This window comes from Astatotilapia calliptera, chromosome 4, assembly GCF_900246225.1.
Source record: "Astatotilapia calliptera chromosome 4, fAstCal1.2, whole genome shotgun sequence".
NCBI lineage: Eukaryota > Metazoa > Chordata > Actinopteri > Cichliformes > Cichlidae > Astatotilapia > Astatotilapia calliptera.
In genome coordinates this window covers 13853431-13865786 of record NC_039305.1, presented here as the reverse complement: position 1 = coordinate 13865786, position 12356 = coordinate 13853431, and the positions used below count along the sequence as shown (strand labels likewise).

The window sequence follows — 12356 nt, the reverse complement described above, 5'->3', positions numbered from 1 at the left end:
GTTCACAAAGCCCACAGCTTTCAGTGCAGCACAACTGCTTTGCATCCTATTAGCATATTTCTTTTATGATTATCAAAAAGCTTGCTTATGGGACATGACAGGAGAGAGGACACATATGCAAAGTTAATACAAAAATGCATCTATAATTTGGTGGGTGTTTCTATAAAGTATAAAGTACAGAATTTGGATCTGGAGCTGATTAAGGCTGTAGAAGGAGATGATAAAGGAAAGTGGAAACATCATCAACATTTGAATTTTTCAAGTTCAGCAGTACAAAAAAGAAGAAGAAGAAGAAGAAGTAAAAACAAAGTAAATTTTGTGCTTTTTATGTCACCTTGGTCCAGCATCGTGTCCCCTGCAGTCAGGTTGGCGGTGAGACATCTGATCCACTTCAACAGGAGCGAGAACGCTTGCCTGCATGACTTCCTCTTCTCTCTGTCATTCCTTTCCTCTCTCCATCTCCTGCCGCCCTTTTTTTGAGCTGCACAAAGCCGGATGAGGGTCATCTTACCAATGTCCCCATTGTGATTCAGAAATCCAACATTTTGGCAGCATCCTGACCTGTTAACATCTTAGCTTCACAAAGCTGACAGGATCTTCCTCTGCCTTCTACAGCACGTGGACTGCCCGTGTCATTGCTGCTGTTAATTAAATCATAAGGTGCGACCTAGAATTAGCATAAGGCCTTAGTACACAGCACTAAGTGTGTGTGCGTGAATAATTTGTGTAGCTTTCAAACTTTCTGCCAAAATTCTCCCACTACATGAATGATTCTTGTTAAACACACTTGTTTGAGTGGGCAGTATTTCCACAGAGGTAGTCCTTTGACATGTGCATATTGCTGTTTTGTGGGTGTTGCTGTGTTTTTATTTTGACATGTTATAATGTTTGTGTGTAATGGGCTGGGATTGGGGTGCTCTGAGGATGTGTGTGCATGTGTTGCTGTGTGTTTGTCTGTGCGAGAGTGCCTGTGTGGGGGAGGGAGGCACAGCTCTGCAGCCTGATATTCTGGGAACAGCAGGGTGGCGTTGTTGACCCACCTGCTCCCTTCTCTCTTCAGCTGGATCTAGTCGGATTTCAGCAGCTGCATCCCCTCACAAAGCACCTCTTTGTAATCTTCCCAAGGCGCACAAATACAACTGCAACCAGGAGAGGCGAGAGGAAGGAGGAGGGAAGATGGACAGTGGAGACAGAAAGAGGGAAGAGGCAGTAACTGCTGTGCTCGGTGTGTACCAGTGTCACCGGGGCATCATCCTATATCTATAAGTGAAGGGTCAGGTACTAAAAAAACAACAACCTCATATCCACATAAATGATATGACTGTACACTCTCACCTGTGCACAAGCACGTATGCAAAAGCAGACTGCACGATGGTTTGGTGAATATTATTATAAGGTGTATGCAAAGCATCTTTGCAAATGAATGTCTATATAAAAAGGAAAAGAAAAAAAAAGATGGCAACAAACTGCCTGCAAAATTGACACGAGCTCAGAAGTGTGGCCCATTTGTTTCCCATTAGCAAAATTTCTTCCTGGCACTCTCACTTGTAATAGATCTCATGCGTCTGAAATATGCCATGTCACATGCATGTCATCAAAAAGAAAAGAAAAGAAAGAAAGAAAGAAAGAAAGAAAGAAAGAAAGAAAGAGAAGAAACCCGGTCTCTTTCACCTTTTTCAATCACAAACACAGTTTAGTTTAAGCCCCTAGCCCCCTAAAATTTGCATCCCAAAATCATCGACCACGTTCCCCCCTCCTGTCTCCTGCCAACTGGTCCCTGAAGTCTGAACCCAGACTTTCTGGTAGCAGAGGAAGAGAGACGTCATTAGGAGATTAACTACAGCAGCAATACTTTACAGCCGTCATAAATATATGTACCTGAGTTTCAAGCTATAAAGGCACCAATGGAGCTAAAATTGGGCTATGGGGGGGGGGGCAAGGTTATTTGCTGTTTTTAAATTTGGCCCCAATTTATCCACAAGCATGGAGTTATTTATAGCTACAAAACTGGTCTGAGCTGCACATTTATCACCACAAACATATTCAACACACACACACACATATAGTATTTAAATATTTTTAAAACTTTCATCAAACAAGTCAGAGAATTGAGCTGTTTTACTCTTAGATTTAAGTCTCGATTCAAAGGGTTATAAGTGGGCCAAATTTTAATGAGAAATTCCCAAAAGTAAAACTGGCCTTCATCAATCAGGCTAACCAGCTACGGGTCTTTATATAATCCACAAGAGGAAGTTAATTTTTGCACATCACCATAAGGGCCCTGTAGTTGGGTAGATTTATACGCAGCATTAAATGCAGCCAAAGCTGTCCTGGGGTGGTCATTAGAAGGCAAAAAGTGGTAAAGTAAAAGTATATCTTCTTAATTTTGCTAAAATAGACAGATAACTAGTAATAAGTGTAACTGAAAACATTTGTCTTAAAAATCCTACTGTTATTTAGATCAAAATATTTAGAAATCATTATCTTTGAAGGAAAAAGTGACTGAACCAACAGCCAAAGAGCACTGAAACAAACAAACACAGAGGTAATCCAAGGTGAGTGTGTTGAGTGGAATCAAATGTTGGTGATTTGACCATCTTCAGCTAATATGTAATTTCATCTCCACACTGATAACCCTCAGAGCTGAACAGAGTCACCAGTGAGTTGAGGGTAAACACTCATCAAAAGTGATACAGTGGCCTGAAGTGATCTGAGCCATACAAAACTCTTAAAAGGTTAATTATTAGGGAGAGGAAACACATATAACTTATTATATAAAAGCAAATAGTCATATTTAGAGAAAATAACCAAAAGCGGAGCATGAAATATTTAAAAAGGGGAAAAGTTAGGAGAAAGTGAAATTCTTCTGGGAATGAAAACATCAGACTTAATGACCGTCTAAAAAGCCCTATCCTTCCTGCTACACAAATATTCCCACTGACTCTTCTGTCCCAAAATACACCTCTGCACCTTTTCAGAGTGAACAGGAAGTGACCTTGATGACCTTGGTTTCCCACGCTGTATTATGAAGGTGGACACCACCAGCACCTGACCAGAGCACACATACATACAAACCCATATGTTCAACAGAACAACAGCTTTACCTTCACTGTACGTCACATCCATGTTTAACTTCAAGCTTACTGTGAGAGTGAGACTAAATATTACACATGACTTCATTTCACTTTGTTGCTTTGCATGTTTGCAACAGGCAGCCAGACAGTTAGAAATAGTGAAGTGGTAACCAGGAAATACCCTGCAACCTATAACCAGTGGAAACGGTTGGCAATTGCTTCCTTCTTTCCTTGCCTGAGGCGGGTGATGTCTGTGTAAGCGTCAGTAGGGAACCTATATGGCACGACGTGTCACACAAGGTAAATGAGCAAAAAACTCAAAAAAACAAAAAAACCCCAAACAAACAAAGAAAAAACTAACAACAAAAAGGAGGCGCTCTTTCACAGATGTGCAGGATTCCTTTTTCTGTTGGCTTATGCTGTGCTATTTGTAGTGGCTCCACAGTATAGTGCTTTACATATTCACCTAACAAGTGAAAGCTTCCCAGTTTGTTCCCAAGAGGAGATCCAAATCATTTGCAGGTTGCATCCAGTGTAAATAAACCCAAAAAAAACTGGCAATCAAACAGCCGGCATTACCTGTTGTGGCAAGCTCTTGTGAATAAGGGACCACCTGAAGTTAGTTTTTGGCTCTCTGCTGTGTGTGGCTAATTTATGATCTGTATATGCTGGTCGTTTGCTTGCTACAACACTGATCCCCTGGTCCATTCAGACAAACCTGAATGACTAATTAAAGTTACATAGGGTAAAATATCATCTCTAGATGTCACTAGATTGCAGACTGCAACCAACTTTCTGCGCTGTTCTTAGCCCTGAGCAATTCAAGTGGATAAGACTAGCTACGGGGGCTGCTATAGAACAAAGATGTTATAGTCAGCTGAGAGAGATCAAAAACATTAACTTTAGACATTAGTCATTAGATTTAGATGCCACAGCAAACCTGTTCCTACTACATTTTTGTACACACTGTATTTTAGCATATTTGAATAAAATCATCACCTAGCAGTAAATCAGGACAGAATATATGTCAACTAAATATTTTTGCAGTGTTTTATATTTTAACCCCTAAGGGAACCTTAAAAACTGTGGCCACCATCATCTGTAGTGAGCGTACCCAGGCAGCGACTCCAGACAGTGACTCCTGACCGGATCCGCCCCAGAGTCTTTTGCTATCTGGTCAAGCCGTCAGTCCACTGTTTACTTCAGCCGTCGATACGCCGGGTGAGAACTGTCCAAATCTATTTACTCTGAACAAGGCTGAAAGTAAAGTCCAACTGAAGTTCGTGAAAGGAGTTTTGCAATTTCTCTGACATGAGCCCTGTGGGGACGGTAAATCCTGTAGCACCAACCAGTTTTCACTTGCACATTAAGTGAATCCACATCAAGCCATGGGAATACCCTCAGGGCTGTAACATCACATACTATAAAGCTCATCAAGGATGATCACAACACACTACTTCTTCATGCGGTTAGGAGCAGGTGTGCTTATGCGCTTTTTAAAAAAAGGTTTTTGCAAAATCAGGTTGCAGACAGGCTGGAGACATGCAGACTAACTGCCGCTCATAAACACTGAAAGTCTTGGCTTGTTGCACTAAAAGCCTAATTGGAGAATTTGATCCACTTCACCAATAATCGTTTTAATAGCTTATAAATTATGCTGTAATATATGAATTGTACACAAGAGATTTAGGTTTCACTCTGGTTAGTGTGTGTGCACTGTGCTGCACACTGGCTTTGTGCACTTGCATGCGTGCAAAAATCAGTGCAGTCTTGTGCTCGTAAAAGGGACATAAAAATCAAGAGTGAAAATGGGTTTTTTATTCTTGTTTTAATTATCTGTAAATAAAAACAATGCACCGCAGTTATCATAGCACGATGAGGCAAAGGCCCCACAGCCAGACAACTCCTTTAAATAGACTTAGTATTGTGGAACAGGCTCTCATTTCCCGTAAAGTCAAGGGGTGGGCTTTCTGTTCTTTCGCCGCCCCTGAGTCCTGTTCTTAATGTCTACATGTCCCGCACCATCTAATTCTCAAGCAAATTAGGGAGATGATTTATGAGAATCAAGGATCAAAAAAGTAGACAATGTGGAAAACTGAGCACACCACAAGTTTTACTCAGAACATATGCCCTGGAGATGTCAAGGAAGAAAGAAAGAAAGAATGATGGGGGTATAGATCACAAAGTGTAAAAAAAGGAACCCACATACCGCCTCACTCCTCCTGGGAAAATACCCGAGAAAAGATATGTGAAATATTGTCCGATCTGAGCATCTAAGCAGTTAGGCTGTTATTTCAGAAGAAAATAATGTGGAATGGACATTTCTACTGTGCATGTGTAAGATTAAATGAAAGTTTACTGATCGGTTCTCCTGGAATCGACCTAGAGCTTCACCTTTACCCAATATTAAGAAACTATTATGCTGATAGTCACAACTTTTCTGTACTTCCCAAGCTTGCACATGAATTGAGTCACACAACCAGGATACCTACTAACAGCTTTTAGATCAAAGATTTCCAAAAAGGCCTACGAATGACAAGAGACTGAGGACCTGTCTTAAAATAATTCTTCCCAACAGGCTACTGCAACCACTTCCAAAACCTCCCCGCTCATAATCCCTAATTCATATGAACATATACAACTATCGCAAGCAAAACCACTGCCTCACTAAGCAGTTATGTGTCAGGGAGAAAACACAGCAAATAATCTGGAAACACTTGAGCTCTTTTTATGCTCCTGACATTAAAATGTGAGAGTGGCCGAAGGCCAAACACACCCAAAGATGTTTTGGACTAATTGTTTCCTTCAGTTTCAAACACTCCCCCTTACATCTCTTCAAAACTCCTTTCTTTGCAACCCCTCACCTCCACCTTTCTACATCTACTAATAGGTTTAAATAAAACCTTCAATTAGTCCAGTAAACCCCACATTATGGTATTTTAATAGAATGAATTTAGGATAGTGTGAGGTCAGAGGTCAATAGGAGGTCCTAACGCGCAGCAGCTGTCATGGGGGTTGGACTGTGATTGGAACCAGTGGAGTCAAGCATCCCCGGGTCTTCGACCTTGCTAAGTAGACAACCTGGAAAATACATTTGGCCTCAGACCAAAATGGAAAACATCCACCTCTGCGCGGTTTCAGAGGGGGTGTGATGAGTAGCAATGAATCTGAAAACAGGAGTGCGTACATCCGTCACTGAGAGTTTGCTTTACTGTGTGTGAACCTAACAAAAAATCTGCATCTTTTTGGCTTAAAGATGTAAAAATGTATGAATCCTTTAACTTCCCCAGACATGTTAAATGTTAGATTTCATAACTTAATAAATAATGTCTAAAACCTGCATCTTAGCCTTCCATTAGCATTTGCTACAACTGTAAATTCTGCCCTAAATAACCTATCTGAGTGTGAAACCAAAGAAAAGTGGTCCGGTTGATGCGGTGCAGGGGTGAAATATGGTTTGTTAGCCAAGGAGTTTGCTCCACATGTGGTTATGAAGTGGTTGGGATTGACTGGGTGAGATGGAGGGCATGCCAATCTTCACAGTTCACCAAGTTTAAACTGACTCAGAGTGCAATCAAGGAGATTATTAGACAAAATTAAGGCCTGCTGTTCTGGGTTAGGTTTAGGATGCTGTGGTGGCTGCAAAGAGAGCTTATCCTCATGTAGGAAATTGTAAAGAAGTTATTTTAAGATTCCAGTGTTGCAGGATTTACACTTCATGCACAGAAAAATATGGTTTTAAATGTTTTATATATGGTATTTATGGACCTGATGACCCGATGAACTTCAGAATCATGTCAATACTGTGACAATTTATGCCAATTTAACTGCTCAGCATTATAACTTGGCTTGAACAAAGAAATGTGCCTAACTGTATTAAAACACAGAAGCAGAGACCAAAGGAAGCAAGATTCCTGTGGGTGACTGTGTAATTTAATTTTGTATGCACATTAGAAGCCAGAAAGTATAATTTACATGTGGGGTAGAAGTGACTGAGGCCCAGGAGAAATTGGCCAACATGCTCTGCAAAAGTCTAAAAATCTTTACCCGGGTCTTTCCTTTGAGATGAAACTCACAAAAATAGGAAAATTAAAACCTTCCTTCATTCTTTAGGACACTTAAGGTTCATGCGCGGTTGCCTCTCCTCTGTTGTTTCTTCCTTTTCTAATCAAGAGCCCAAAGCCCACAAACTCTGACCAGAGTTTTTCCCCACAATACAAGCAGACATTAAGAGGGAAGGCTGGAGTCTGTTTAAGTCTGTCTCCTCCTTTCTGTCTCTTGCTGTCTACCCCAAAAACGAATACGATCCCAGAGCTAAGTGGGAAGTGACGGCAGCTGCCACTCATGCTGGACTCGTGCTGATTTACACTCACTGTCATAACTGTGAGCAGATGATTGAAGAGTCATGTCAGTGCGAGTTGCTTGGAATTGATTTTTCTTCTGCCTTTTCATTAAATGCTAAAGTGAGTTTTAATATGTTTAGCGTCACACTTACGTCAACATGGAGCTATTAAAATGGTATTACAACACAATGGATCCCTCAATTTTCCCCAGAAATAAAAACCCAAATAAAGTACTTTTGGAACTACATCACACTTACTGAAATCGACTTGCTTGTTTGTTTGTCTTTCTGCAGGATACCGCAAATGAATTTCCATGAAATTTGGTGGGAAGGTGGGACTTGAGCCAGGAACAGTTGATTCCGTTTCAAAGGTGTATTAGAGGAAGGATTTTACAGCATTATATGTTACCCAGATGAGATGATTTCATTGGAAATCCAGAGGGGATGTTCAAATAGTCAAAATGTGACAAGAATTAAACCTCATGAGACTTGACAAAATGTTACTGATAATTGTGCCAGTGGATCTTTGCTGTTAACAATAAGAGCAACTTTATACCAGAGCGAGCAACTGGTGAATAACTAAAATTAGTATGAAGAAATATAATTGAATCTATACATGCAAAAAATAGCTGTGCACATTTAATACTTTTCTGTGTGTGTTACAAGAGAAACAGGCCACAGCCACTCTCATCTGACAGCTAGATGCTGTCCTGTCTGTCTGAATTCATGCACACACACACACACACACACACACACACACACACACACACACACACACACACACACACACACACACACACACACACACACACACACACACACACACACAAACTCTGAACTTGATCCAGCTAAGTGTTTTCAAAGCAGCTGCTAGAAAGTAAGACAGCTCAAGCCAGAGCAAGACAGTTTAACTATATCAACTGTGAATTATGCTTTCAAGGAAAACAGGCTTAATTTTGTGTTGCATGGACCATGCAGTCAGTGTCCCTCAAACACACTGAACATTAAAGGTTAATACAAAGTCACAATAAAAAGTCATTGCTAATAATAAAAGAACAAACAATAAAAACTCCTTACCTTTCTGTGCAAGCCATCACCTTTCACACTGAAAAACAGCGTCTGTATAACCAAGCCACAGTTTCTATTATTTCCACATTACAAGCTCTCCTCTTCCCTCAGCCACCTGCAGTGTGCATTGAGCAAAGCAAACTGCCGTCCAGCACAAACATACCTTGTCTTTTCATGGGGAGGCCAGTGATAAAAATCATCCCACAATATATGAACAAAGACACCTTTAACAAAGGCTGTGATTCAATCTACACTCTTATCTTCTCTGCTCTCAGTATCTTCTGTGTCGTAAAAAGCATGCTTCACTGGAGATGAGAAGTGAATTATGGATCACAAACAAACAGGACACGTTAACTTCCGTCTCTAAAGTTGGAGCATTTGTCAAATAGTTGCAGTTGGGCTGCAGTTTATTATCAAACTTTTTAACCTTTGTTTTTGGTGTGTTCTGGGATGAGACTTGGGCTTCACAGCCATCATGATTTGTTTAGATTTAAATTTAGTTTTTCCTATAAGTTCGTGTGGAGACAAGTAATTTAAATAAAAAGATCTGAAAGGCTGAGTATCGTGTGGTGATCGCGCTAAAAATATTGTTGCATGAGTTTCAAAAGAGCACATGTATTATGCAAAAAGAAAGAGAAAAACCCATTAGTTGAATCTTGTGGAGGGTGTCACCCTATTGCTGTGAATTTGACTGGAGAGTCTGTCAGACCTGATGTAATATGCCAAGTAAGATTTTTTTGAGCTATTCCACGTTTCAAAACATTTTTGAGCGCCTCATACTATTGTTTTTGTCAGATTATACAAAAGTTCTCTTTTTACTCTGTGCATGCAACACCTTTTGATGATCGATCTGAATAAATATGATAGAAATAGAAATATTATTTATTGTTATGTTATCTCAGTACATAATAAAAAAAATATAACTCTGTATCATAAAGTATACAATCAAAATGTGTCAGGTTATTTTGACATTAACACAATGAAGATGCTTTTCATATTGAGTTCAGAAATAATTGTAGAAATGCGCAATTTGTGAAATATCTGCTTGTCACACCTCGTGAATAAATTAACAAAAACAGAATTGTGCCACCGATTAAAAAGTCATTATCATAATGAAGCCCACATAGATCCTGAACCAATGAGGAGAAAGTAGCGATTTGTTCCAGCCAACCAGAGTCCGAAGGTGGAGTGACGCTTTTAAAACTCCAACTCAAGTTGCTCTAACATGCAGCACTTCAGTTCACAGTGAGAACCACAAGTTTCACGACATCACCCCCCTCCACGACAGCCCGGGACAACAAGGCAAACAAACAGGAAAGCGGGGGAAAAACAACAGGCTCGCACTGACTGAAACTGTTAAAGGAATTTACTTTGGCGCAACGCGCGCAAAAGCGCACTGGCCAATTTGGTGAAGGCTTGAACTTCAGTGGCAACATCTGAATTTTCATTTCCAAAGGACTGAACAAATAATGTTAAAAATGACGGAGGAGCATGACAAGTGTGTCGGTGACCAGCCATGCAGTCCATCGGGTACAAACAGTTCCATGTCCCAGGACGAGTCCGACTCCGATGCTCCGTCCTCGCCGACAGGCTCCGATGGTCAAGGATCCCTGCTCGCCGGTTTGGGCAAGAAACTGGACTCCGAAGATGATGAAAGGTTCCCTGCGTGTATACGAGATGCCGTCTCTCAGGTCCTAAAGGGGTACGACTGGTCCTTGGTACCAATGCCCGTGAGAGGGAACGGATCCCTGAAGAGTAAACCTCACGTCAAGAGACCCATGAATGCGTTCATGGTCTGGGCGCAAGCGGCCCGCAGAAAGCTCGCGGATCAGTATCCACACCTGCACAACGCAGAACTGAGCAAGACCCTGGGGAAACTTTGGCGGTAAGAAAAAATGTATATTTCAAATAAAATTATATATATTTATGTATGTAGATTGGGGTGTAGAGAAATTCAAGAATATTTTATGTAAGTGTAAAGTAACATAAAAAAAAACAAAAGGACACTCAGGTCACCGAGACGCTGTGGCTGGAGTTTTGAACACGGACATGATTCTAATATTGTAACGCTTTTTTTTTTGTTGTGTTTAGTGAAATGATTTGGAAATAAATAGATTTTTTGAACAAACCAAGACAGAAAACATCTTTTAGTGCGTGTTTTTCTCGACGTTTTTCTAGGAAACAAAAACGCTAAAGTAACTTTAAATTTAACAACTGTGTCTTTGTTTACTTCAGCTCAATAATTTTCTCGATTTTATTTATTTATTTTTCTACCTTAGCTTGCTTTCAGAGAGTGAAAAGAGGCCATTCGTAGATGAAGCAGAGAGGCTTCGAGTTCAGCACAAGAAAGATCATCCAGACTACAAGTACCAGCCTCGAAGACGGAAGAATGTGAAACCAGGCCAGAGCGACTCAGATTCTGGAGCAGAACTGGCTCATCACATGTACAAAGCTGAACCAGGGATGGGAGGACTGGGAGGAATGAGTGACGGACACCACCATCCTGACCATGCAGGTATGTACTTTGCGGCTAATTTGTTTAATTCTTGAGATAATTTTGTGTTTGAAGTGGCAAACCTTCATTTCTGATTTACATCTTTTTTTTCAGGGCAGCCCCATGGTCCACCTACACCACCCACTACTCCTAAAACAGACCTCCACCATGGGGTGAAGCAGGATTTGAAACATGAAGGCCGTCGACTTGTTGACAGCAGCAGGCAAAACATTGACTTCAGCAATGTAGACATCTCTGAGCTCAGCACTGATGTCATCAGCAATATGGAGACCTTTGACGTTCACGAGTTTGACCAGTACCTCCCGCTCAATGGCCACGCCTCAGGCTCCTCAGACCACAGCCACAGCCACAGCCAGGCTCCACTGCCTGGCAGCGCTTACACTTCCTCATACAGCCATACAAGCAGCAACGGGTCAACATGGAGCCGAAAGAGCTCCATGTCCTCCTCCTCTCCCTCCACCGGTGAGGTGGGCCAGCACCGTCTCCATATTAAAACAGAGCAACTGAGCCCCAGCCACTACAACGAGCACTCTCACGGCTCGCCCTCACACTCTGATTACGGCTCGTACAGTAGCCAGGCTTGTGTCACATCAGCCACATCAGCTGCCTCGGCCGCTTCCTCTTTCTCCAGCTCCCAGTGTGACTATACTGACCTTCAGAGCTCCAACTATTACAACCCTTACTCTAGCTATCCCTCTAGCCTTTATCAGTATCCCTACTTCCATTCATCCAGGCGGCCCTATAGCAGCCCAATCCTCAACAGTCTGTCCATGGCTCCTCCTCACAGCCCCAACGCATCCAGCTGGGACCAGCCGGTCTACACCACACTGTCTCGACCTTAAGAGTACAGAAACAGCCCGTTCGCACTGGAGACTCATTCAGATCGATGCGCTACTAACGAAGGAAGTAAGGAGGAGACGAAGTAGTGTGCGTAGGGGCTAGTAGGCTAAATGTGACCATTTGAACCTGAGACAGACAAGAGAAAAAAGTGCCTGCTGATTTTATACAGAGTTCTATTGTTGCGACGAAAACACACTTGTACAGACTTTTTACACAAAGAGAAATTGTGTTGTTGGTGAGCCAGACTCCTCCATGAGGACATATCGCCTACGCCTACATCCTGTACACCCTTCTTTCCAGTTAAAGATTGCATGTGTGTGCACACTTGAGGTAAAGAAAAGGCCTGACGCTGAATCGTGCAGGACTGAAATGGTTTGGCCAAACTCTGTCAATGTACACATGACCTATAATGTGCATTTTCAGTAACACTTAACGGCCAGAGCCATGTCGCCGCACACTGTTTGCATCAGTGGATCAGTCTTAAATAACTGGCTCCTATGAATCTAGTGTCATTTTG

The 12356-nt window shown here is 41.6% G+C and overlaps 1 protein-coding gene across 1 annotated transcript; it reads left to right on the top strand.

The window, feature by feature from the left end:
- The first annotated feature begins 9710 nt into the window (after positions 1 to 9710).
- LOC113020722 (transcription factor Sox-8) lies at positions 9711 to 11907 on the top strand. Its single transcript, XM_026164924.1, has 3 exons — positions 9711 to 10369; positions 10764 to 10999; positions 11093 to 11907. Exons 1-3 carry the CDS (start codon positions 9954 to 9956, stop codon positions 11839 to 11841), a joined length of 1401 nt encoding a protein of 466 aa, XP_026020709.1. The 5' UTR covers positions 9711 to 9953; the 3' UTR covers positions 11842 to 11907.
- Positions 11908 to 12356: the final 449 nt, after the last annotated feature.